Here is a 24,395-nt window from a genome sequence, read left to right on the forward strand (position 1 = left end):
GCTCAAAATCTTCATCATTTTCTATGTTTGTGATCTTTGTCTTGTTTATGTTCAGTTCTAATCCCATATTATGACTTTCGACTTTGACTTTTTTCAGTAGATACAGCATGTCGCCTTTGCTGCTGGTGATGAGTGTTGTATCATCTGCATAGCGCAGGTTGTTTATATTTTGGCCACCAACTTTGAAACCAACGCTCTCTTCTTCCAAATTTGCTTTTCTGAAGATGGCTTCACCTTAAAGATTTAACAGGTAAGGTGACAAGATGCATCCTTGCCAGATGCCATATTTTATTGGAAACCAATCAGAGTTGCCATACTCTGCTCTCACTGTAGCTTCTTGATTTTCATAGAGGCTCTTTATCAGCTGAGTTATGTGTTTGGGTATTCCTATTTCTGCTAGAGTTCTCCATAGTTTATCATGTTCCACATAGTCAAAAGCCTTGTTATAGTCGATGAAGCCAAAATGTAGGGGCTTTTGGTATTCTTTGCTCATCTCCAGTATCCATCTAACATTTGCAGTAATGTCTCTTTTTCTTCGACCTTTTCTGAAACCAGCGTGAACTTTGGGTAGTTCTTGCTTAACATATGATTGTAGCCTTCATTGTATTATTTTCAGCAATATTTTGCTGGTGTGTGGATTTAATGCAATTGTTCTGTAGTTGTTACAGTCCTTGGCATCACTTTTATTTGGTATAGGTATGAATGAACAGTGATCTTCTCCAATCGGTTGGCCATGGTTTTTTTCCTTCTAAATCTGTTGGCACAGTTGTGTGAGGGCCATGATAGCACCTTCTGAGCCTTTGATTAATTCAGTTGGAATACCATCAATACCAGGTGACTTGTTTTTCAATAAAGCTTTAATTGCTGTATAACTTCTTCTTTTAAAATATCTGGTTCTTCTTTGGTGTCAGTTTCCTGTTCAGTTTCCCCATTGTTGTCCTTTTTTGTATAGATTTTCTGTATATTCTTCCATTTCTTTTTAATACTTTCTGGATCATTCAATATCATTCCATTGGCATCTTTAAGCATCCCCCAATCGAGGCTGGAATTTCTACTGCAATCTCTTAACCTTCCGATGTGCTAATTCTTTCATTCTTTCATTTTTATTCTTGTTTACAAGCTTTTAGTTTCAATAATTAGGCATTTTCTTTATTATTACTGACATCTCAGCTTTATATATGACTTCAACTTTGAAGTCACTGAGCACTGTTCAGAAATTGTAACCTGATTTCAGTTTTTGATTTGCATCATATTTGTTTCCTTTGAAAAATAACATTTTTTTCTGGAGGACACCTTTTGACATTGCGAACAGGCACCCTTGCGGCCAGCTACTGCGACCAGTGCCGGGAAAGAGAGATCCTCTTTGACCTCTTAAAGAAACGTGGCCCGAGGGGCATGGCCAAAGTGACAGGACACACCCATTTTGAGCACCTTCGGAGCACTGAAGAACAGGGAGTAGGGTATTATTTTCTTTTTTAGACATAATAGGGAAAAGAAAAGCGAAGATAATTCCATCTACTTCTGCTATGGGACCTATGAACCATCAAGTTTACCTTATCGTCAGGAGGTACTGCCACAATGGGGTAAAGATATCTTTTCAATCTGCCTCCCTATCATCAGGTGAACCGTCACCTCTTCAACCAGCTTTAAATTCTGAAGGGAGAATTGATTCCATCTCCAAAGATGGGAAAGAATCATGCCCTTTACAATTATCTGGTTTGGACCCAATTATGGAGTCTTCAAAGCAATGCACGGAAATATCTAGTGCACAATGTTTGGCTCCTGTTCAGTTCTGGTTGGTGGTGAATCAAATTAAAACCTCTTTGCAAGGTACAGTTTCTAAGCTTTGTCAATTTTCATCAGAAATGATTACAAAAGTAACAACATAAGACTCAAATAACTTTGATTGGAAATAGATTGGATAAATTAGATTCTTCAGTGTCTACTTTACAATTATCAACAAAGTCAAATATTAAGAATAATATATTACTGCATTTTCAATTGGAGAAGATGGAAAACTTAATGAGAACGAGGAATCTTAGGTTCCTGAATTTTCCTATCTCCCATTACTTGGCACCGTTGGAGCTCCTGGGGATGTATTTGAAAAATGATATCTTCAATATTCTCAGGTGAATTCTTTTACACCTGATAATGTTTATTATATCCCCAGGAGCTCCAAATGTGTTGCTGAGGAGGAGAGAATGAATCGGTATATCTGGATAGCCTAAATATATCTCAATTTTTGGAATCTTTTAAGGATTATATAGCAAAGCAAGTTACACTATTGGTTACATTTAAGACAGAAGTAGAAAAGCAGACTATTCTTAAATTTTATTTTGCCAAGAAACAGGCCATGTTTTGTGGTCAGCCGTTAAGTTTTTCTGATGTAGCCAGACAGACACAACTTCGGAGGAGACAGTTCCTACAGCTTAAGCCCAAGGTTTTGGCTGTGGAAGCCATTTTCTTCCTTAGATTTCCATGTAAGTGTTTAGTATCCTATGGGAATAAAATATTTGTGGATCCATCCCAATTAGAGATTTTTCCTAAAGATAAACCTTAACTTGAGAAAGTCTCAGAAGCTAATATTGTGGTTGATGGTAATAAGTATATTCCAGCAGGGAGCCCATCTTTAGTTTAATACTTGTGTCATAAATCAGTCCTTCGAAACCTTCACAAGTAAATACTTAAGTAAATAATAATAAAACGAAAACACAAACCAAAACTAGTTTTTGTAAATTTAAAGTGCTCAGACCACCAACCTTAGTGCTTGATAACAATAACATCATACACTTATACCTTCAAGTGACAAAAAACCTCTTACCAGCACTGTTAACTTATACCATTATATATAATCTTCAGAGCCTCAATAATCTCCACCGCTCAATTAAAATTTCATAGCATCAAGCTTTATGTGCCAGATCGTCATAGGCTCACTTTAATTTTTCTTTTCAAATTATTATCAAACATTATATAATAAACCACTTTATGTTCACTTTATGCTATAATGCTTATTATACTTTAGATTTTATAACTTTTAAATAAGTCACTTATTCATTTCTCTGTCATTCGGCTCAGCCCAGGAAATGTTAGACCTAACATGTTTCACTTACGCTGTCTCAAGGATCCCCCTGCAAACAAAGTATTAAATCAATCACTTAGCTTATTAATTCTTATTTCAACCCAAGCACAAAAGTTACTAAAAACCATAGGCTAGATTTAAGAAATATTAATACTTTACCAGAGCTGCCACTTTCATACATCTCGCTAGATTACTTAAAATAAAATGGCGTTGTCATCTTCATCTCTACTTAAATATGCTAATCCTTAGATCAAATCAGCTGAGTCCCTACAGTGCAAGCTATGATGTGTCTTGTGTGAAGATGTTTTCGTTATGAAAAAGGAAGTTGCCGGACCCACGAAGGGAGGGCCTTGAGCCAACAGACAAGTGGTGGGATATCGGGGAGCTGTGGTGGGATATCGGGGAGCTGTAGTGGGTGGGGTTGCCTGTGGGAACAAAGTTATTTACCATTCCACAGAGCAGAGATTTGTTCTACTGCCAGCAGTGAACAAATATACATTTTACCTGTTCATGTGGTTTTACTGGGGTTACCCGCGGGAAAGGGTCACCGTATCATTCTCTAGTACAAACTGAGGTATTGGAGGGCAGCGCAGATGTATGGGAGGAGGAGCAAAAGAATGCTAATGAGACTCTCTAGAGGAATTTTTGTGAGAATGGGTTGACTGCCTGAAGGTTCAGGAATAATGTGTCTGTCTGCTAGAAAGAAGATTACCAAGGCAAGAACCTAATCTTTCCTTGTGACAAAAGCACAGTGAAGACCTGCTCAATAAAGAGAGGTTATTTTTATCTTCAGTTTTAGGCAAGTAACTCTTTTTGTTAGAAGAGATTTATTTCTTAGCAAAGGATCATGAAATGCTTGCATTTGGTGAAGAGCTGACTGAATCCCTAACTAATTCCAAGCCAGAAAACAAAATAAAGCACAGCCTTGTACAGTCTATTGAAGACAGGTTTCCGAAAGAAATGAGACGATGCCAGGCTTCAGTCCAACTTCAGGCAGATAGCAGAACAGTGCCAAATGTTAGGCAGGGATTATTTATAAAGCCTCATCTCTAAATGTGTAATTCAGAGCCAGCCATGATCTAGGAAAAAGACTTGCATAAATGGCTTACAATGGGAACACAAAGCTCAAACATTTTTCCAGTAGCAAACTTTTAGGGTGGTGACCAAAACAGAGACAAAAGCCTTTATCTCAGATGCACAAAGCTTTGGGCAATTCAGCAACAAAAGCTGGGTTGGGAGCATTTTTCTTTTGCTGGGCTATGCTCAGCACAATAGCATGCAAATCACATGCATGTGAATTGTGCAGAGCAGTCCAGTAAAAGAGGGGAGGAACTGTGCCTGGTTCCTATAAAGAAGAGCAAAACTGTAGACAGAGCTCTCCCACCCCATCCCTCCTGTCACAACAGGCTCCCCTTCTGCTCTTCCTTCCCTCCTGCCCCCTGCTATCCCAGTACTGTCCTGGTGCCGCTCAGCTGAACCAGTAAGGAAAGCCGCGATCAGCTTAGTGGGCTCTACTCTCCAGAGCTGAAATCAGCTGAACTGGTAGGGGAAGCCCTGATCAGCTGAGCCAACTCTGCTCTTTGGTGCTGCTCCCTTCCCTCCTGCCTGCTGCTTTCTGGTACCGCTCAGCTGATCGAGTCTTCCCCTGGAACCTTATCAGCTGAACTGGCAGGGCTGCCAACTCAGGAGCAGCTAGTTTTTTTAAATTTTTAACCTCTGTTGTTGTGTGTGTATTCTTTGAATGTGTGTCCTGTGCCTATGTTAGGTACATAAGAACATAAGAATTGCTGCTGCTGGGTCAGACCAGTGGTCCATCGTGCCCAGCAGTCTGCTCATGCGGCAGCCCCCAGGTCAAAGACCAGTGCCCTAAATGAGTCCAGCCTCACCTGCATACGTTACAGTTTAGCAGGAACTTTCCAAACTTTGTCTTGAATCTCTGGAGTGTGTTTTCCCCTATAACAGACTCCGGAAGAGCGTTCCAGTTTTCTACCACTCTCTGGATGAAGAAGAACTTCCTTATGTTTGTACGGAATCTATCCCCTTTTAACTTTAGAGAGTGCCCTCTCGTTTTCACTGTCTCCAAGGTAGGGAGAACGAGAGGGCACTCTCTAAAGTTAAAAGGGGATAAATTCCGTACAAACGTAAGGAAGTTCTTCACCCAGAGAGTGGTAGAAAACTGGAACACTCTTCCGGAGTCTGTTATAGGGGAAAACACCCTCCAGAGATTCAAGACAAAGTTGGAAAAGTTCCTGCTAAACTGGAATGTATGCAGGTGAGACTGGACTCATTTAGAGCACTGGTCTTTGACCTGGGGGCCGCCGCGTGAGCGGACTGCTGGACACGATGGACCACTGGTCTGACCCAGCAGCGGCAATTCTTATGTTCTTATGTATATGTATTTTGAATGTTTCGATCATGTCCCCTCTGTCTCCTCTTTTCAAGGGAGAAAAGGCCCAGTTTCTCCAATCTTTCACTGTACGGCAACTCCTCCAGCCCCTTAACTATTTTAGTCGCTCTTCTCTGGACCCTTTCAAGTAGTACCGTGTCCTTCTTCATGTATGGCGACCAGTGCTGGATGAAGTACTCCAGGTGAGAGCGCACCATGGCCCGGTACAGCAGCATGATAACCTTCTCCGATCTATTTGTGATCTCCTTCTTTATCATTTCTAGCATTCTGTTTGCCCTCATACAACACACGCAGAACAGCTAATGGCAGGGCATGCCGTAAAAAATTCCCTGTTAAAAAGTAGACCTTCCCTTCTCTTCCCTGTTGAGCATTACAAGGAGTGCTTATAAAATACTACTGAGTTCTTCTAATGCTTTTGCATAGGGCTTGCAGTAGATGGTACTGTTACTGGTAGAAACCCTGGAGAACCCTTTTCAGCATAGGAGGTAGAGCTTTCTTGCAAGTAAACCTGGTTTTAACCACTCTTCTCAAGGAAAAATTTTGAGCATTTGGGCCTTACTTTTTTCAAGATATTTCTCTAGCCTTGTTATTGGTAACAAATTGACAAATTAGAAATTGTCCTTTATTGTTCCCTTAGGCGCAAGGTAGCGCCAGGTGAGGAAAGATGGATGCTGACAAGAAAACTTAGTCCAAGCCTTTCTGGTTGAAACAGTTTATTTTCAGGATTTCCAAAGAAGGGCACAAATGCCTGTTTTCTGTGATAGTATGTTTGTGAACAAAGATCACCATAGTAAAATAAATCAAGTTGTGTTGGGGCCCTTTGAGTCATGTTAAGGGTTCAAATAACTGACTTGAAGCCCTAGAACAGCTTGATTACTTGCACCCCTTACCCCCCCCTTAGATAAATTTGCTGGCTTCAGGGAAAAGGTTTCCTAAGTTAAGTTTAACTTCTAGAGTGAAGAATATGAGTTGCAAGTTAAATAAAACCGTGGAGGGGGATAATCGAAAGGGACGTCTTAAGTCCATTTACGTCCATCTCGCAAGTTGTCCAAAGTTAAAAAGAGCTTAAAACACATTTTCAAAAGATAAGTCCAACTTTTTTTTCGTTTTGAAAATCGTCTAATTATACGTCCTGCTGATCTGATCGTCCAAGCTACTAAATCGTCCATCTTTATACCACATTTTCGTCCAACTTTCCGTCCAAGTCTAAAACGCCTAGAACAAGCCCTATTGGACGTGGGAGGGGTCTGCAAAGTGATGGACTGCACTCCCAGACATGCAACCTAAACAGTGGGGTACCTTACAGGGCACTGCTGTGAACTTCACAAAAAGGGTGCCATGGCTTCTCCTCCCTACAGCTCTCTTATAGGTTACGGTGAGCCCACAAACCACCTCCAGAATCCCCTAGACCCATTTATCTACCACCCCAATAGACCTTATGGCTGCAGGAGCCACTTATATGCCAGTACAAAAGGGTTTTGGGGGTGTATAGGGGAGTGCACATGTTTCAATATCAATGCAGTGATTACAGGGGCTTATGGGCATGGGTCCTCCTCTCCATGGGTCCCTAACCCACCCCCAAGACGGTTTAAGATGCCTCTGTGCAGCACAACTAGGCCTTCCTATGCCAGGCGGCCAGGTGATGATGGTCTGGAGGCTAAATTTTAAAGTTGTGATTAAAATTTTTATATGGGTAGGGATGGGTCGGTGATCACTGGGGTAGTGTGTGTGGGGGGGTCTGTTTTATGTGTTTTGCAGTGCTTATCTGGTGATTTTTGGTGGGTTTTTGTGACTTAGACCACGTTTTACATGATCTAAGTCACAACGTCCAAGTTCCGTCGATCATGGGCTATATAACTTTCGGTTCTACATGCTGTACGACTAAGTCTAAGCCAGCCCACGTCCTGCCCAACTCCCGCCCTCGACACGCCTCTCGAAATGCCCCGTTTAGCTTTGGTCGTTCAACGGCACTATGAAGGCCTAGGTCGTTTAGAAATACATCCAAAACCTGGTTTTATTATCAGCACTTGGACGTTTTTGAGAAATGTTCGTCCAAGTTCCAACTTAGGCCAGTTTTTGGACGTTTTTCTCTTTCGATTATGAGCCCCTTAGCCTTTATACGAGTAAAAAGACAACTAATTAACATTACAGAAATTAACCAAATACAGTACTGTTCAGCTAAAATTATTAGCAAGAGAGTTTTACCAACAAGGACATAGGGCCAGAGAAAAAAATAGAGAGATAACAAATCTTCTTTGGACAAAACATATTGGAGCAAAAATAAAATCATTGAGAGCGGAGACATCCTGAAGAGGTTCTGAGACTGGACCTGCTAAAGGGAGGAAAACATCACTTCCACTGATCATTTTGGAAGCAGTGTTAACATAACATAAGAACATAAGAAGTGCCTCTGCTGAGTCAGACCAGAGGTCCATCGTGCCCAGCATTCCGCTCGCGTGGCGGCCCAACAGGTCCAGGACCTGTGTAGTAGTCCTCTATCTATACCCCTTTATCCCCTTTTCCTTCAGAAAACTGTCCAATTCCTTCTTGAACCCAAATACCGTACTCTGTCCTATCACGCCCTCTGGAAGCGCATTCCAGGTGTCTGCCACCCGTTGGGTGAAGAAAAACTTCCTAGCATTGGTTTTGAATCTGTCCCCTTCCAACTTTTCCAAGTGCCTTCTCGTTCTTGTGGTTTTCAAAAGTTTGAAGAATCTGTCCCTCTCTACTTTCTCTATGCCCTTCATGATCTTGGAAGTCTCTATCATGTCCCCTCTAATTCTCCTCTTCTCCAGGGAAAAGAGCCCCAGTTTCTCCAGTCTCTCAGTGTATGAAAGGTTTTCCATACCCTTTATCAGACGTGTCGCTCTCTTCTGAACCCTCTTGAGTATCGCCATATCCTTCTTAAGGTACGGCGACCAATATTGGATGCAGTACTCCAGATGCGGACGCACCATCGCCCGACATAACGGCAGGATAACTTCTTTTGTTCTGGTTGTAATACCTTTCTTGATTATACCTAGCATTCTGTTAGCTCTCTTAGCGGCCGCAGCGCACCGTGCCAACGGCTTCATTGTCATGTCCACTATTACCCCCAAGTATGGCAGGCAGATTAGGATATGCTGGAGAGGGCTTTGACAGCAGCTCCAGTAGCTGAAATATAAGGATAATGCTGAGAAGACTTCTACAGTTTGTGTTCCATGTATGTCAGAATGGATCAGGGTAGGCTGGAGTGGACTTTGACAGCAGCTACTGTAGTTAAGACAGCAACTACTGTAGTTGAGACATAAGTCCATTGCTGGGTAGACTTCTGCAGTGTGTGACCCAAAAATGGAAAAGAGATCAGGATTAAGTATATGCATGGTTTGATCATGAATTAATTAGTATGACTGTTGGGCAGAATGGATGGACCATTTAGGTCTTTATCTGCTGTCATTTACTATGTTACTATGTAAGAACATAGAAACATGACGGCAGATAAAGGCCAAATGGCCCATCTAGTCTGCCCATCCACAGCAACCATCATCTCTTTCTCTCTGAGAGATCCCACGTTCCTGTTCCAGGCCCTCTTGAATTCATACGCAGTCTCTGTTTCCACCATCTCTTCCGAGAGACTGTTTCACGCATCTACCACCCTTTCCGTAAAAAAAAGTATTTCCTCAGATTACTTCAGAGCCCATCACCTCTTAACTTCATCCTAAGACCTCTCATTGTAGAGTTTCCTTTCAAATGAAAGACTCGATTCATGCACATTTATATTATGTAGGTATTTAAATGACTCTATCATATCCCTCCCACCTTTCCTCCAAAATATACAGATTGAGATCTTTAAGTCTGTCCCCATGCGCCTTATGATGAAGACCACACACCATTTAGTAGCCTTCCTATGGACCGACTCCATCCTTTTTATATCTTTTTGAAGGTACGGCCTCCAGAATTGTAAACAATATTCTAAATGAGTTCTCATCTGAGTCTGATACAGAGGCATCAATACCTCCTTTTTCCTACTGGCCATACCTCTCCCTGTGCAACCTAGTATCCTTCTAGCTTTCGCCATCACCTTTTCAACCTATTTGGCCACCTTAAGTTCATCACATACAATCACACCCAAGTCCCGCTCTTTCACTGTGCATATAAGTTCTTCACCCCCTAAACTGTACCGTTCCCTCTGGTTTCTGCAGCCCAAATGCATGACCTTGCATTTCTTAGCATTAAATTTTAGCTGCCAAATTTCAAACCATTCTTCAAGCTTTGCCAGGTCTTTCTTCATGTTGTTCACACCATCTGGCGTGCCTACTCTATTGAAGATTTTGGTATCATCTGCAAAGAGGCAAATCTTACCCGACAACCCTTCATTAATATCATTTATAAAAATGTTAAAAAGAATAGAACCTTGAGGCACACCACTGATAATATCCCTTTCCTCAGAGCGATCTCCATTGATGACTACCCTCTGTCGCCTTCCACTCAACCAGAACAATGCCCTTCTTTTTACAATAGCTGTGTCAGTTTCACTGTAGCATAAAAAGGCTAGAAATCTTTGCTTCTGAGACTGCATGTTTTTTTGTTCATATGAAAAGGCCAAAAGCAACCCAAAATATGCCCAAACAAATAAATTACAAACTAAACATAAATTTGGCAAAGCTTCAAGTTATGTTCATACAGCATATATATAAGTGTGTTGGATCTCTAAGGGAGAGGAGGGGATAGTAGAAGGCATAGTTAAGCAGACTAGATGGGCTGTATGGTCTTTATTTGCTTCCATTTTTCTCTGTTTCTGTATAGTTCCATAAACATGGCTCATTTTGTCGTTCCTATAGTACCAGATGTTGAACACAGCATCATTAAAATAAATACAAGAACTATATAATTACCTAATCAAAACCAAAGTTTGTTCTTGATTACTGTTATATACTCGTCTGTAAGTTGAGATATTTTGACTTTAAGTCCCATCAGTACACCAGTGTCATCTATGGGTCATTTTCATCAATCACTTAAACACCAGATTGTGGTAATAAATATAAAATCACAGTTCTCAAATTTGTTACTAAACAATTGTCATTAAGTGTTACATTAGAAGCACACTCACCAAAAAAGATGAAGAAAAAAAAGCCTTACACTAAAGTGACAGCTACATATAAATTCAGTTTTAAAGTTGTCTTCAATACTATCATCAGCAAAAATACTCCACGTGAACTTCAAAATGAAAAATGCTTAAGACTATGCACTAAGAAAAAAATTCCTTATCTGCAATTCTTCTCGGAACAATTTCTTTCTCTTCACAATGCATGTTCTATAGAAAAAAAAAATTCAATCCACCAAGATCTGTAGAATTAATTATACAGTACTAACAAAGATTCTTAATTTTGCCAGCTAAATTGAAAGCTTCAAGGGTATTCAGTTCCAATCAGTGCACATACTGCTCAAATGGCATCTGGAATAAAAATGCACCAACCCATATCTGGACCCCCCAAATACATGTGTTTCTGGTTACTGATGCCAATTTAAAAAAATGCAAACCCCATAAAGTCTTTAAGAAGTAAATCCACTACTGTTCCTTTTGATGAAGCTTTGTTTTTAAATTCCAACTGTATATGGAAAAAGGAAGAGTGTCTATTACTGCGTATCAAAGTCCTACAAAAGAATGATAAAGTTACTCCCCTCTCTGATATATATTATATCGATGCTCAAACAAATGAGTCTGTAGCTGCCAAGTTGCTTGTCTAACATTTATTAGTCTACAACAGGGGTGTCAAACTCAATCACATAAGGGGCCGAAATCCAAAATATAGGCTAAGTTGCGGGCCAAATTTTTTATTATGATACTTAAGGGGTCCTTTTATTAAGGTACGCTAACTGATTTTATTGCGCACTAAATGCGCACCTTAATAGAAGTATAGTGTTACAACCTCTCCAACCCCACAACGACTCTGCGATATAAACAAAATAAATAAAAAAGTCTTTTCCTCTCTCTTTTAGGTCCTAGTTCACGCCGTTGCCTAACACCAGCTCTGGCAGGATACACATTTCAAATCAGACATATTGTAATCACAAAACAGAAAATACAATTATTTTTTTCTACCTTTTGTTGTCTGGTCATTATTCAAATCATGTTGTGATCCCAGGCTCTGGTTGTCTTCTGTATTTTTGTATGCTTTGTTGGCTAATACATTAAAACCAATCTCAGATGGGAGCAAATACTGGCATTTCGAAAAGAAACACCAGAGAACAGAAAGAAAAATAGTTTATGCTGTATCTGAACCCTACTGCCAGCGCTCAGGCAGAGTTCTATCCCCATGAGACTAATCACTCATTCCCTAAAAATAACCTTAACCTTATCAGCCTTTAGGATTGCCACTTCCCCTTCCTGCTTAAATTTTCTTACCATTACTGACATGGGAGACTCCGATGTTCCATCCTGAAGGCTCTCCAGGATCTGGCCTTTCCTAACATCGCTGTCTCCAACTAGCAAAAACTTGAGCGCATTGGGTTGAACCATACAGGCCCCAGCCCGACCAACTTTTCCGTTGCATTGTCCCAAACAGTATAAAGCAAAGACCTGCAGATACCTGCACTGACCGGCGGATACCTGCACTGACGCTTTTCTCGCAAGACTACGACTGCGAGATCAACCCCAGAATACAAAGTGGTGTCACATTACGCTCTTTTCTAAATGATATGAGCAAGATGTTGGCGCTTGTACCTGTCGGCGGGCCAGCTTAAGTGAAAATGTGGAATTGTTTGGCGGGCTAGATTTGGCCTGCGGGCCAGAGTTTGACATGTCTGGTCTACAAGGACACAACAAAATGTAAATCTCATTTGTTGAAACAAAAGTAATGTAATGTTTCAAATATACATCACACCTGTATGGAATAGTAATGCAAGCACCCTCTGGAGGAGTGTGGTGCAGTGGTTAAAAGCTACTGCTTTAGCACCCTGTGGTTGTGGATTCAAACCCACACTGGTCCTTGTGACCTTGGGCACGGCACCTACTACTATTTCTATAGCGCTACCGGACATACGCAGCGCTGTACAGAGTCACAAAGAAGAAAACAGTCCCTGCTCAAAAGAGCTTACAATCTAAATAGCCAGTGCAGACAAAAGGATGTCATGGATACAGTTAAGGGGAAAGGTTAAACAGCTGGCTGGGTTGGAGGGAGAGGAGTAGGGTTAAGGATTGAAGGCTATATCAAAAAGGTGGGTTTTCAGTCTACTTTAAACAAATTAAGGTAAGGGGCTTGATGGACAAACTCAGGTAATTTATTCCAGGCATAGGGGACAGCTAGATGAAAGGAATAAAGTCTGGAATTGGCAGTGGAGGAGAAGGGTAAAGCTAAGAGCGGCATAGCCCCCATTGCCTCAGATACATTAGATAGATTGTGAGCCAGGACAGACAGGGAAAACTGCTTGAGTACCTGCATAAATTCATGTAAACCGTTCTGAGCTCCCTTGGGAGAACAGTATACAAAATTGAATGAGTAAATAAATCATAAGAATTATAAGAACATAAGAATTACCACTACTGGGTCAAACCAGTGGCCCATCGTGCCCAGCAGTCCGCTCCCGTGGCGGCCCTTAGGTCAAATACCAGTGCCCTAACTGAGACTAGCCTTACCTGCGTACGTTCTGGTTCAGCAGGAACTTGTCTAACTTTGTCATCATTTCACAAGCGGCATGCTGCCCACATTTAAAGTGCTGCACATCGATCTTAATAGTTTGTGTCCATATATGTGATTTGCACAAGTCTTTCAAATTAGTTTCTACAATAGGTCAATAAACAATTTATCACTTCAAAACATTGATGTATTGTCAACATCTTCCAGCATATTTTAATGACTTTACCATTTTCTAAAGATAATGAAGAATATTTCATAAAAACTTGAGTCGCTGTTGTGGGACACACTGAAGGTCCATCTAGCCCAGTATCCTGTTTTCACCCGTAACCAACCCAAGACACAAGTATCTGGAAAGATCCCAGTGAGCTTGAACAGAATGGCAGCTTAATTCAGAGCTCCTGCGAGGTTTGAGTCTAATTTGCTGTTAGCAAAGGGAATTTTAATCCTTTTTTGTTTTAAGTATTTTAATTATACTTAACTAAATAGTGGGGATGTCTGCTGGTAAAGGAGGAAAGCGTCCGAAATCAGATTTGGTCTTCCCATCAAAAAATCCTGATTCTAACACTGATATAACTCAATTTCAGCAGTTAATTAATGAAATCAGAGAAGTCAAAGAGGTGGTCACTACTAAAGAAGATATTGAAGAAATCAAATAGGATATACAGTGTTCCCCTGTGAATTCACGGTTCGCAGACTTGCTCATTCGCGGTCAGCTCCAACCACCTCTTCCTGTAGTAAAGTCGAGCTACACCAATCAGGAGCTGCTTGTCGTAGCCCGACTTTACTACAGGAAGAGGCGGTCGGAGCAGACCGCGAGTGATTTTCTTCACCCGCAGGCGCTCCAGCTGCCCTCTCCTGCCTCGAAATTCGTGGGGGGGGGGGTTCCTGGAACAGAACCCCCTGTGAATTTCAGGGGAGTACTGTAAACAAAATGAAAGCTGATATATCTAACTTCAACCAGCGTATTAAGGTCTTGAAAAATAATTGATGGTGATCTTAACTTAGTAATGCAACCTTCTGTTGATAGAAAATATAATGCAAGATATTGCAAAAATAACTCCTGGTTGAAACTGTATAATATCATTCAACAGTTTAACTTGTTGGACCCCTGGAGGCTTATGCATCCGGATGAGATGAAATACACCTTTTTTTCTGCTCCTCACAATTCATATTATCATATTGACTTTTTTTAATATCCAGCTTGCTTATGAAGATGGTTCAACATACTGATATATATCCTATAACAATTTCTGATCATGCTATGATATCTTTAAAACTGAATTCCTCGATATTACGGATAGGTCCATCATCTTGGCGCTTTAATGCATCATTGTTGTCTAATTCAAACTTTATTGAACATATCAATATGGCTATAAAGGATTATTTTGAATTCAATAAAGTGGAAGAGTCTGGTTGGATTAATGTTTGGGATGCTTTTAAAGCCTATAGCAGAGGAATGATAATATTTTATGCTGCAAAAGTCAAAAAACAACAAAATAAAGCTTTGTAAGAATTAGAAGCGAAGATTATGACTTGTTTATATTTGAAATTATTAATAAAATATATTGAACTTAAAAAAAATACATATATATTAATTAAAAAAGGAGTAAAATAGATTTTATGCTGCTTATCCTAGGAGAAAGCAGCTTATGGATTTCTGTTTAGGAAATTATCCAAACTTCTTACGAGTTGTAAACCCTGCTAAGCTAACTGCTTTTACCACATTCTCTGGCAACAAATTTCAGAGTTTAATTACACATTGAGTGAAGAAATATTTTCTCCTATTTGTTTTAAATCTACTACTTAGTAGCTTCATCTTGTGCTCCCTAGTCCTAGTATTTTTGGAAAGAGTAAACAAGTGATTCACAGCTATCTGTTCCACTCCACTCCGTATTTTATGGACCTCTGTCATATCTCTCCTGAGCTGTCTCTTCTCTAAGCTGAAGAGCCCAAGCCCCTTTTGCCTTTCATCATAGGAATGGTGTCCCATCCTTTTTATAATTTTTGTCGCCCTTCTCGGTACCTTTTCTAATTCCGTTATATCTTTTTTGAAATGCAGTGACCAGAATTGCACACAGTATTCGAGGTATGACTGCACCATGGTACAAGGGAATTATAGCATTCTCATTTTTGTCTTCTATTTCCTTTCCATTGTCTTCCATTCTATTTGCTTTCTTAGCTGCTGCTGCACACTGAGCTGAGGGTTTCAGCGTATCCTCAACAGTGACACCTAGATCCTTTATCTGGCCGGTGACTCCTAACATAGACCCTTGTATCATATAGCTATAGTTTGAGTTCCTCTTTCCCACATGCATCATTTTGCACTTGCTAACATGTCATCTGCCAGTTTGATGCCCAGTCTTGTGTGGTCCCCTTGCAATTTTCAGACTCCTCTTGCAATTTAACAGCTTTGTTTCATCAGCAAATTTGATTATCTCAATAGTTATTCCCATCTATAGATCACTGATATATGTTAAAAAGCAGTGGTCTTAACACAGACCCCTGGGGAACCCCACAATTTATGCCAAATTAAATATTCTTATTGATCCTTAATGGTCACTGAATGTTCATACCATTAAAGGGAAGCCAAAGAAACACTTGCGTAGAAACAATTGCGTAGAAGCTCCGCATGAAATGCGCTTCAATAACCATTTGGTTATTGAAGTGCGTTTCATGTGGAGCTTCTATGCAATTGTATTTTTTGGATTGTTTAGCCTTTCCACATATCCTCCACCCTAGGACCAGCAAGGACCCCTGAGGAAGACACGTTTGTCGAAACACAGACCAGCGAACTAGGTCCTTAAGGTGTTTATGTGGATTGCTATGCATTTTGAATAAAGTCCATTTCAGGAACTGCATCTCTACAAAGTGTTTTTTTGGTTTCTCTTGGACTTTTTTCTCTGTGGATTCTACGGGTCAATTTTTTTTTTTTTTTTTTGTCATACCATTAAAAGGAACACAACATATTATCAAAGAGCATAAATTAATCTGTTTAGGGAGGAAAAAGCCTCAGATCCCCATTTGCTGCCAGAATTTATCTTTGCACGTAAACTAGAAAGAGAAACCACCTCATCGGCTATTTTTTTTTTTTTTTTTTAAACAACAACCCAAAAATCCCTCCTTCCTTCTCATCCCCTATGCAGTTACTGACATCTTAATCATTTTTATCAATATTATAACTTAATATGCAGTAGAGAACAGATTTTACTTAGCTTTTAAACTCTTGCTCTCAGACTAGATATATTCCATGTATTGAAAAAGGAGGAAGGAAGACCAAACGGCAGCCAACGTGGTCAATGAGTGAGGCGAAAGAAGCTATTAGAGCTAAAAGAGAATCCTTCAGAAAGAGGAAGAAGGATCCAACTTAAAATAATTGTAAACAGCACAAGGAATGGCAAGTCAAATGCAAGATGCTAAAAGGAAGGCAAAGAGAGACCTTTAAAAGAAGATTGCACTGAAAGCAAAAACACACTGTGAAAACTTTTTTAGGTATATTAAAAGCAAGAAGCTGGGAAGAGACTCAGTTGGACCACTAGAAGACTGAGGAGTAAAAGGAGCTCTCAGGGAAGACAAGGCCATAGCGGAGAGATTAAATTATTATTTATTTATTTTTTGCTTCAGTCTGAACAGAGAAACTCAAAAAATCTCTATAACACTGGAAGATATAATAGGTCAGTTTTACAAATTGAACAATAACAAATTGCCTGGACTGGATGATATACATCCCAGAGGTGCTGATGAAATTGAAAAATGAATTTACAGAGCTATTAGTAACTTTTCTTTAAAATCCAGCATAGTACCAGTAGACTGTAGGGTAGACAACATGACACCAATTTTTAAAAGGTTCCAGAGGTGATCTGGTAAATTATAGACCGGTGAGTCTGATGTCAGTGCCAGGCAAAATTGTAGAGACTATTATAAAAAACAAAACAGTACATATATGTAAGCATAGATTAACGAAAGAAAGTGAACATGGATTTAGTCAAGGGAAATATTGCCTCACCAATCTAATGTATCTCTTTGAAGGTTTGAATGAGCATGCGGATAAAGGTGAGCTTATCAGGGTTTAAAAAAGCTTGGATAATATCATAAAAGAGAAGTCCATAGGCCATTATTGAGAGAGCTTAGGGAAATCCACTGCTTATTCCTAGGATAAACAGCATAAAATCTGTTTTACTACTTGGGATCTAGCTAGGTACTTGGGACCTGTGGTGGCCACAGTTGGAAACAGGATACTGGGCTTGATGGATCTTTGATCTGTCCCAGTATGGTAATTCTTATGTTACTTATTTAAAAAAAAATCTTTTGTGTTGTTTTGAAAGTTGAGGAGAATTAGAAAGTACTTTATTCAACATCCTTTTCAACTATTACGCCGATCTTTATTTTTGTCAGCGATTGGTTATTATAATATTATTTACACTATTTGGATTGCTCAAAATCTATATAAATTGCAAACTACAAAATAATTAAATTCTATTTGATGAAGCTCCATTGGCTTCTTGTAGGAGCCAGAATATGGTTTAAAATTTTGTGTGTGATATTTAAAATATATCAAGAAGAAGTGCCATCTTATGTGTCCCTCTTGCCATGCTATTCTGAAGTAGAATTGCATGGCTTAAGACAGAATTCTCCATTTCAATTTCCAGAGGTTAGAGAAATAAAATACCCTATATTGTTTACTTCTAAATTTGCTTATCAAGCTCCAAAACTTTGGGAAAATTTATTAGACCATATGACTTCAGAAAATAACTATATAAGTTTTAAGAAGGTTTTGAAAACTTATTTGTTTAATGAACATGTGTTAAAGTAACAGTAAGTTTGTTGCTGATTTTAAGATTGTAATTCTGGACATTGTCTTCACTTCTTATTAATGTTAAACTGCAATGAACTTTGTAGAGATATTTGTGGTATATAAATAAATGTTGTATTGTTGTATGTATATACTGCTTAACTACTGTGGTGTCTCAGAATACATTTATAAGCAACGACTTCACTGATGCCTGTTTAGATTTAGCTATTTTTTGTTTCTGGTTTTGGTTTTTCCCCCTAATCAATGTCAACCTTTGTTATACAGTTCATATCTAGCCATTTAGTGAGCTAAACAAACAAATTTTATTAATAAGGAGGTGCTTAATTAAAATACCATTTAAGGCACTTATGTGACATCTCTTTAAGTAGGCACTTGCTTGTCTTTAGAAAATACTAGGCAGGTACAGATATTTTTACTAGCCCTGGATCTGGTGTGAGTGTGCTTGCATGCCAGTGTTTGTCAAGTACGTGCCTAAATTGTAATATTTTGTAAACCTCATGTGTACTTAATGTGCTTTGTTTATGCTCTGTCCAAACTTCACCTGGGAACCCCGGTCAAAGTCCATGCCAAAAAGTGCATACTTTTGCGCAACTCTATATTTTATAAAAGGTAATTTAAGTGCATATATGGTTACATCTGCATATAAATGGCTAAAAATACCACCAAGGTGAGCATGTGTACATTACCCCTTAAAAGTATGTGTCCCCTTATAAAATTGCCCTCATAAGGGCTGAAGATACACAAATAAGGACAATTTGTGTTTGCTGGTGAATGGCAAATGTACTTCAAAAATTAATGACGACTTTGTATGGTACCTTACATGAGGCATCTTGCAGCAGGTATACAATAAATCAATAAGGAATATGAAGTAACAACATTAAATAAAATAGCCATTTTACATAAAGTGTTTGTCCTAACCCTGGTAGAGAATGTTTTAGAGGTTGTTTGCATATAAACCTACTGTGTGATCCCCCCATAAGACTAGTGGAGGATAGGAATGTCTAATATTTCTCACCAAGAAGTATTGATCTGCACACTGCCATTAATACTCGTATTTTTATCTAATAAATGTCAGCGGGTTTTTAAAATTATTATTATTAAATTGTATTCTTCAAGGACAAGCAGGGAAAAGATTCTCACATATGGGTGATGTCATCCACAGAATCCGGCATGGACACTGCCAAGTGCACTGTCACTTTAAATCTTTATGCAGTACTAGAGCCACATGTGTGCAGGTGCCTTCCCGCCCAGTGTCAGCATGCGGGACCAACAGTTCTAAGTTTTCCATGGAGCTGAGAAGCTGTGTTTCTGGTCTCTCCTCAGCACATTAAATTTTAAAGTATTTTTTGTGCCTTCCCAATATTATTATATTGTTGTTTTCTTCATAATTCTTCATTTCTACTGTTTTTCAGTATTTCAAGTTTCATGTAGTTTTCAGTTTTTCATATTTTGTGGGTTTTGAGCTCTTTGAGGCCCTTTATTTGCCCAGGGAGTGTTAATGTTACATAGAAACATGATGGCAGCATCCAGTCTGCCCATCCACAGTAACCATTATCTCTTCCTCTCTCTTAGAGATCCCATTTGCCTGTCCCAGGTTTTCTTGAAATCAGATAGTCTCTGTCTCTACCACCTCTACCGGGAGACTGTTCCACACATCTATCACCCTTTCTATAAAAAAGTATTTCCTTAGATTACTCCTGGGCCTATCACCTCTTAACTTCATCCTATGACCTCTCATTCCAGAGCTTCCTTTCAAATGAAAGAGACTCCACTCATGTGCATTTATGTCATGTAGGATTGTTGGGGGTTTTTTTAATTTCTTTATTGAAAATTTTTACTGAACCAACACAGAGATACAAGTACAGCATAAAACAGTTGTAACATAACTCTTTGATACGAGGCTTCCATACACATCAGCAGAAAGTACAAGAATCTCACCTAACCCTCCCCCCCCCCCCACTCCACACCTTCTGAGGTTCTGTATAGTCCAATAGTTTGTGGATGGTATTCATACAAGACCCCCGAGTTTCATACCAAGCGATATATGGTTTCCACTATGTCAAGAACATTCCCAGTCTATGGTGTTTCATAGCAGTCAACTTAGACATACAAAAGATATAATCAGTTTTTTGCACCACTTGCGCATGAGATGGAATCGGTACTTTGGGCCATGCTGCTGCTAGCACCAACCGAGCTGGCCATGTAGGTATTTAAATGTCTCTGTCATATGCTTATTGCAGGTTTCCAGGTCTTGCTGCGTCTTGTCAGGTAGAAACCGACGTTTCAGCCACCATGATGTGATTTCTTCAAGGTATGCTCTGAAGTCTGCAGTTTATCTTTGTAAATAGGTTCACTGACCTGATTGGGAACAGGGCAGTTCACCAATTTGAATTTTGGTGGGACTGCCCTGTTCCCAATCAGATCAGTGAACCAGTGAAGTCAAACTGCAGACTTCAGAGCTTACCCTGAAGAATGCCACAGCATGGTGGCTGAAATGTCAGTTTCTACCTGACAAGATACAGTGAGACCTGGAAACCTGCAACAAGCACAATGCCAGCTGCGGAAACCCTGAGAGAACATCTCTATCATATTTCACCTCTCCCGCCTTTCCTCTAAAGTATGTATATTAAGATCTTTAAGTCTATCCCCATATGCCTTATGACAAAGACCATGCACCATTTTAGTAGCCTTCCTCTGGACCAGCTCCATCCTTTTTATATCTTTTTGAAGGTGCAGAGTAATCCTCCAGACATCCCAAATTCCTTCCTAAAGCAGTATCGGAATTTAATATCAACCAATCCATAGTTCTGTTTTCTTTCCTAAGCCACATTGCCATCCTGGAGAAGCAGCATGTCATTCTTTGGACTGCAAGCATGCTCTAGCAGACTATTTGAACTGGACTAAACTTCATAGAAATTCCTCTACTATTACTAATCATTTCTGTAGCAATACTAGACATATGCAACGCTATACATCAAAACACAGACGAGAGTCCCTACACAAAAGAGCTTACAATCTAGTCAAGACAAACTCAGTGCTCAGGTGGTGAAATTACAGAGGGAATAAGAAAAGACAGATATTGGTGTTTAGAAGGTGGGTTGGAGTTTAGAATTGAAAACATCTTCAAAGAAGTGGATTTTGAGTCTTGATTTGAATACTGCCATTTGTGTAACCCCTGGCTCCTATTGTACCCTGTGGCTGATTATGTTCACAGGAAGCAGACCAGAATACTGCTATCAGGTAAAAAGAGGGTAAATAGGATAAATAAAAATTCCCCCGTTGCGTTCTGTTCTCCCTGCTTCCCCGATGCCAGCCCAGGCGCGTACAAGCGCCGGGCCCACAGCCTTCCCCACCAATGTCAATTCTGATGTCGGAGAGGAAGTTCCAGGCCAGCCAGTCGCTACCTGGCTGGCCCAGAACTTCCTCTCCGACATCAGAATTGATGTGGGGGGGGGAGGTTTGTGGACCCATCGCATGTACACGCCTGACCTGGTGTTGGGGAAGCAGGGAGAACAGAACGCAACGGGGGAATTTTTATTTTTATTTATCCTATTTGGGGGGCAGGGAGAGAGAAAGAAATACAGAAAGAAAGAAAGGGAGAGAGAAAGAAAGGGGAGGGGGCAGGGAGAGAGGAAGGAAAAGTTGGATTTATGGAGGAACAGAGAGAAATGTTGGGTTGGGAATGGAATGAGGTCTGGAGGAGAGGAAGCATGCAGGATGCAGAAAGAAGGGAAGAAATATTGGATGCATAGTCAGAAGGAAGTGCAACCAGAGACTCATGAAATCACCAGACAACAAAGGTAAGAAAAATGATTTTATTTTAAATTTAGGGTTCCTTTTCCAAAGGTGTGCTAGGGCCTTAACGTGCGCAATACTGCACGTTAAATTCCCGAGCGCGCTAGCCACTACCGCCTCCTTTTTAGAAGTCAAAATGATCACCAAACAATAAAATTTTTTAAAAAAACCAAACCACAAAGCACACTGTACACAGAGAAAATGTTAATTATCATTTATATTTGGGGGTTTTTTCAAAGAAGTCAAGGCAGATGACTTTAAAATTTGCAATGTCACCTCAGTAGCAACTATTCAAAAATAGATAAATAGACCCCCCTCCCCGTGATAGCAGTTTTTAGCACAGGGAGCTGCGCTGAATGCCCCGCGCTGCTCCCAACGCTCATAGGCTCCCTGTGCTAAAAACTGCTATCGCCTTTTTAGGAGGCGGTAGATTTTTGGCTACCGCACACTTTAGCGCGTGGTAATTTTGTGCGTGTGCTAAAAACCCTAGCGCACCTTGGTAAAAGGAGCCCTTAGTGGTCAAAATGTGTCCGAATTTGTATCTGCTGTCTATATTTTGCACTATGGTCCCCTTTTACTAAACCACGATAGCAGTTTTTAGCACAGGGAGCCTATGAGCGTTGGGAGCAGCGCGGGGCATTCAGCGCAGCTCCCTGTGCTAAAAACTGCTATCGCGGTTTAGTAAAAGAGGAGGGGGGGTCTATTTATCTATTTTTGAAGAGTTGCTACTGAGGTGACATTGCAAATTTTAAAGTCATCTGCCTTGACTTCTTTGAAAACCCCCCAAATATAAATGATAATTAACATTTTCTCTGTGTACAGTGTGCTTTGTGGTTTGTTTGTTTTTTTAATTTATTGTTGGGTGATCATTTTGACTTGGTCATTTTAAAAGTAGCTCTCAAGCCAAAAAAGTGTGGGCATCCCTGCCCTAAGCTATATACATCGAGGTAGCCATCTGCTTAGAGAAATTTTCTGCCAGCTCCCACAAAACTATTAACTAGAGAGAGACCGATTGCATCTTCCTACTGCAGACTGCTTCCTTCCCCATCTCTCTCCAATAGCTTCCTTCACCTCACTTGTTAATCACACTGGCTGTCATTTGGTCTTCCTTCCTCCTTATTTAATACTTGGAATCTAATCTGGGTTTCCAGGATGGCTGCATGTCAAGCCATATCCTCCAGCACTAGAAGAGAAGATCACTGTCTAACATATAAATCTACTTAACTCCTCCCCCATTGGGGGAGGTCCTGGGGTCCACCATGCTCTCCCATATGGGGTAGGGGGATGGAAATTGTTTGCCATGGGGAAAGGGCATGAATGTGATGGACATATGCCTTAGGGGATTGAATTCTGCTTTGGGAATAGGGCAAGAGTGAGGGGGCGAGAAAGCGAGAAGTCAAGTAGGGGTAATATGCAGGCCAGGAGAGAACAGGAAAGTTGTGTGCATGTGGGGAGACGGTGACCAGAGGTGTGTGCCTTAGGGGAGGGATTATGCATTGGGCAGGGAAAAGGTAAAAGAGATGGGAGCATGCCACAGCAAAATTCAAGAGTATGGGTTTGTTAGACAGTGACAGTGGAGTGAGTGCCTCAGGCAATATGAGATCTGGGGGGAAGATTGGTTTCCAGGCAGGGTTTCAAAGAGCACTATGGATTAGAAAAATGACATGGGGACAAATCTGTCCCTACAGGATCCATCCCCATCCCCGTGAGCTCTGTCCCTGCCCCATGCCTGTGTGTCCTCAGAAAAAGCAGCTGTTCTAAGAGGACAGCAGGCATAAATTCTCCCAACCCACCTACCACCCCTGTTTGGCTTCTTAGGGTTTTGTGGTTTGTTTGTTTTTTTTACAACTGTCAGTCAATGTGTGCCGACTTTACTGCCTAAAGATTACAGTGCAATTGGCAGTGCCTACCGTCACCCACATGTGAGAATTTGTCTATTGTCCTTGGAAAACGCATGCTACAGGTAAGTAAGTATCTTTGCTTATTTGGACAATTTTTTAAAGCATTTTATGTGTGTAGCTTGACAGGGATAAACAAGGATAAAATGTAGGTGCACAAAATCCTGTTTTTACACCATTTGTGTATGGGTATTCCCGGGGCAGAACTACAGTATAGAGTGTATGTACAGCAGAATTTGGGCACTACTGGGATGACATCATGTAGGCAAATGTCTTTAAAAATACTCAAAGATGCATCTATTTTATATAATGTGCAGCTGTGCAAAGAACTATTTTACATGCAAGTGTGTATAATCTGTTTTGAGAAAGAAAAAGGCTTGACATTTCAGAATTTTTTGATACTGGTTTATGCACGCAGCTAATTTAACCTTTCAAATTAGTCAACAGAAGCACCAGTATATAATTATTAATTTTTGGATATGGGATTATATTCAAGGTGAAAAACCCTTTCAGTGCAGTCAGTGCGATATGCGTTTCATACAGAAGTACCTCCTACAGAGACATGAGAAGATTCATACTGGTGAGTATAAAATCTTAAATATCTTTATGGATTTGCATAAAGTAACTTTATAAAATTGTTTGTTTCCCCAGGCAGCTGTACAGCTACCTCATATGGACATGCATAGACTGTCCTCAATGTTATTAGTAGGTGCCCACAGCTAGCCTATAGGAATCTGCAATTTCTCAGCAGTTATAAATTGATTATTATATATTCTACAAAGTTCTTGGA

General features: G+C 40.1%; 1 protein-coding gene across 10 annotated transcripts in view; it reads left to right on the forward strand.

Moving 5' to 3' along the window:
- ZNF148 (zinc finger protein 148) overlaps nt 1-24,395 on the forward strand; it is a 170,396-nt gene that overhangs the window by 106,180 nt on the left and 39,821 nt on the right. For 9 of the 10 annotated variants that reach the window (XM_033944620.1, XM_033944618.1, XM_033944625.1 and 6 more), the window contains one exon: nt 24,102-24,185. The exons of the other annotated variant lie outside the window; for it this stretch is intronic. In XM_033944620.1, the coding sequence (XP_033800511.1) occupies nt 24,102-24,185 (84 nt within the window). The remainder of the gene's footprint in view (nt 1-24,101; nt 24,186-24,395) is intronic. 10 annotated transcript variants of the gene reach the window in all.

This window comes from Geotrypetes seraphini, chromosome 5 (assembly GCF_902459505.1).
Source record: "Geotrypetes seraphini chromosome 5, aGeoSer1.1, whole genome shotgun sequence".
Taxonomy (NCBI): Eukaryota; Metazoa; Chordata; class Amphibia; order Gymnophiona; family Dermophiidae; genus Geotrypetes; species Geotrypetes seraphini.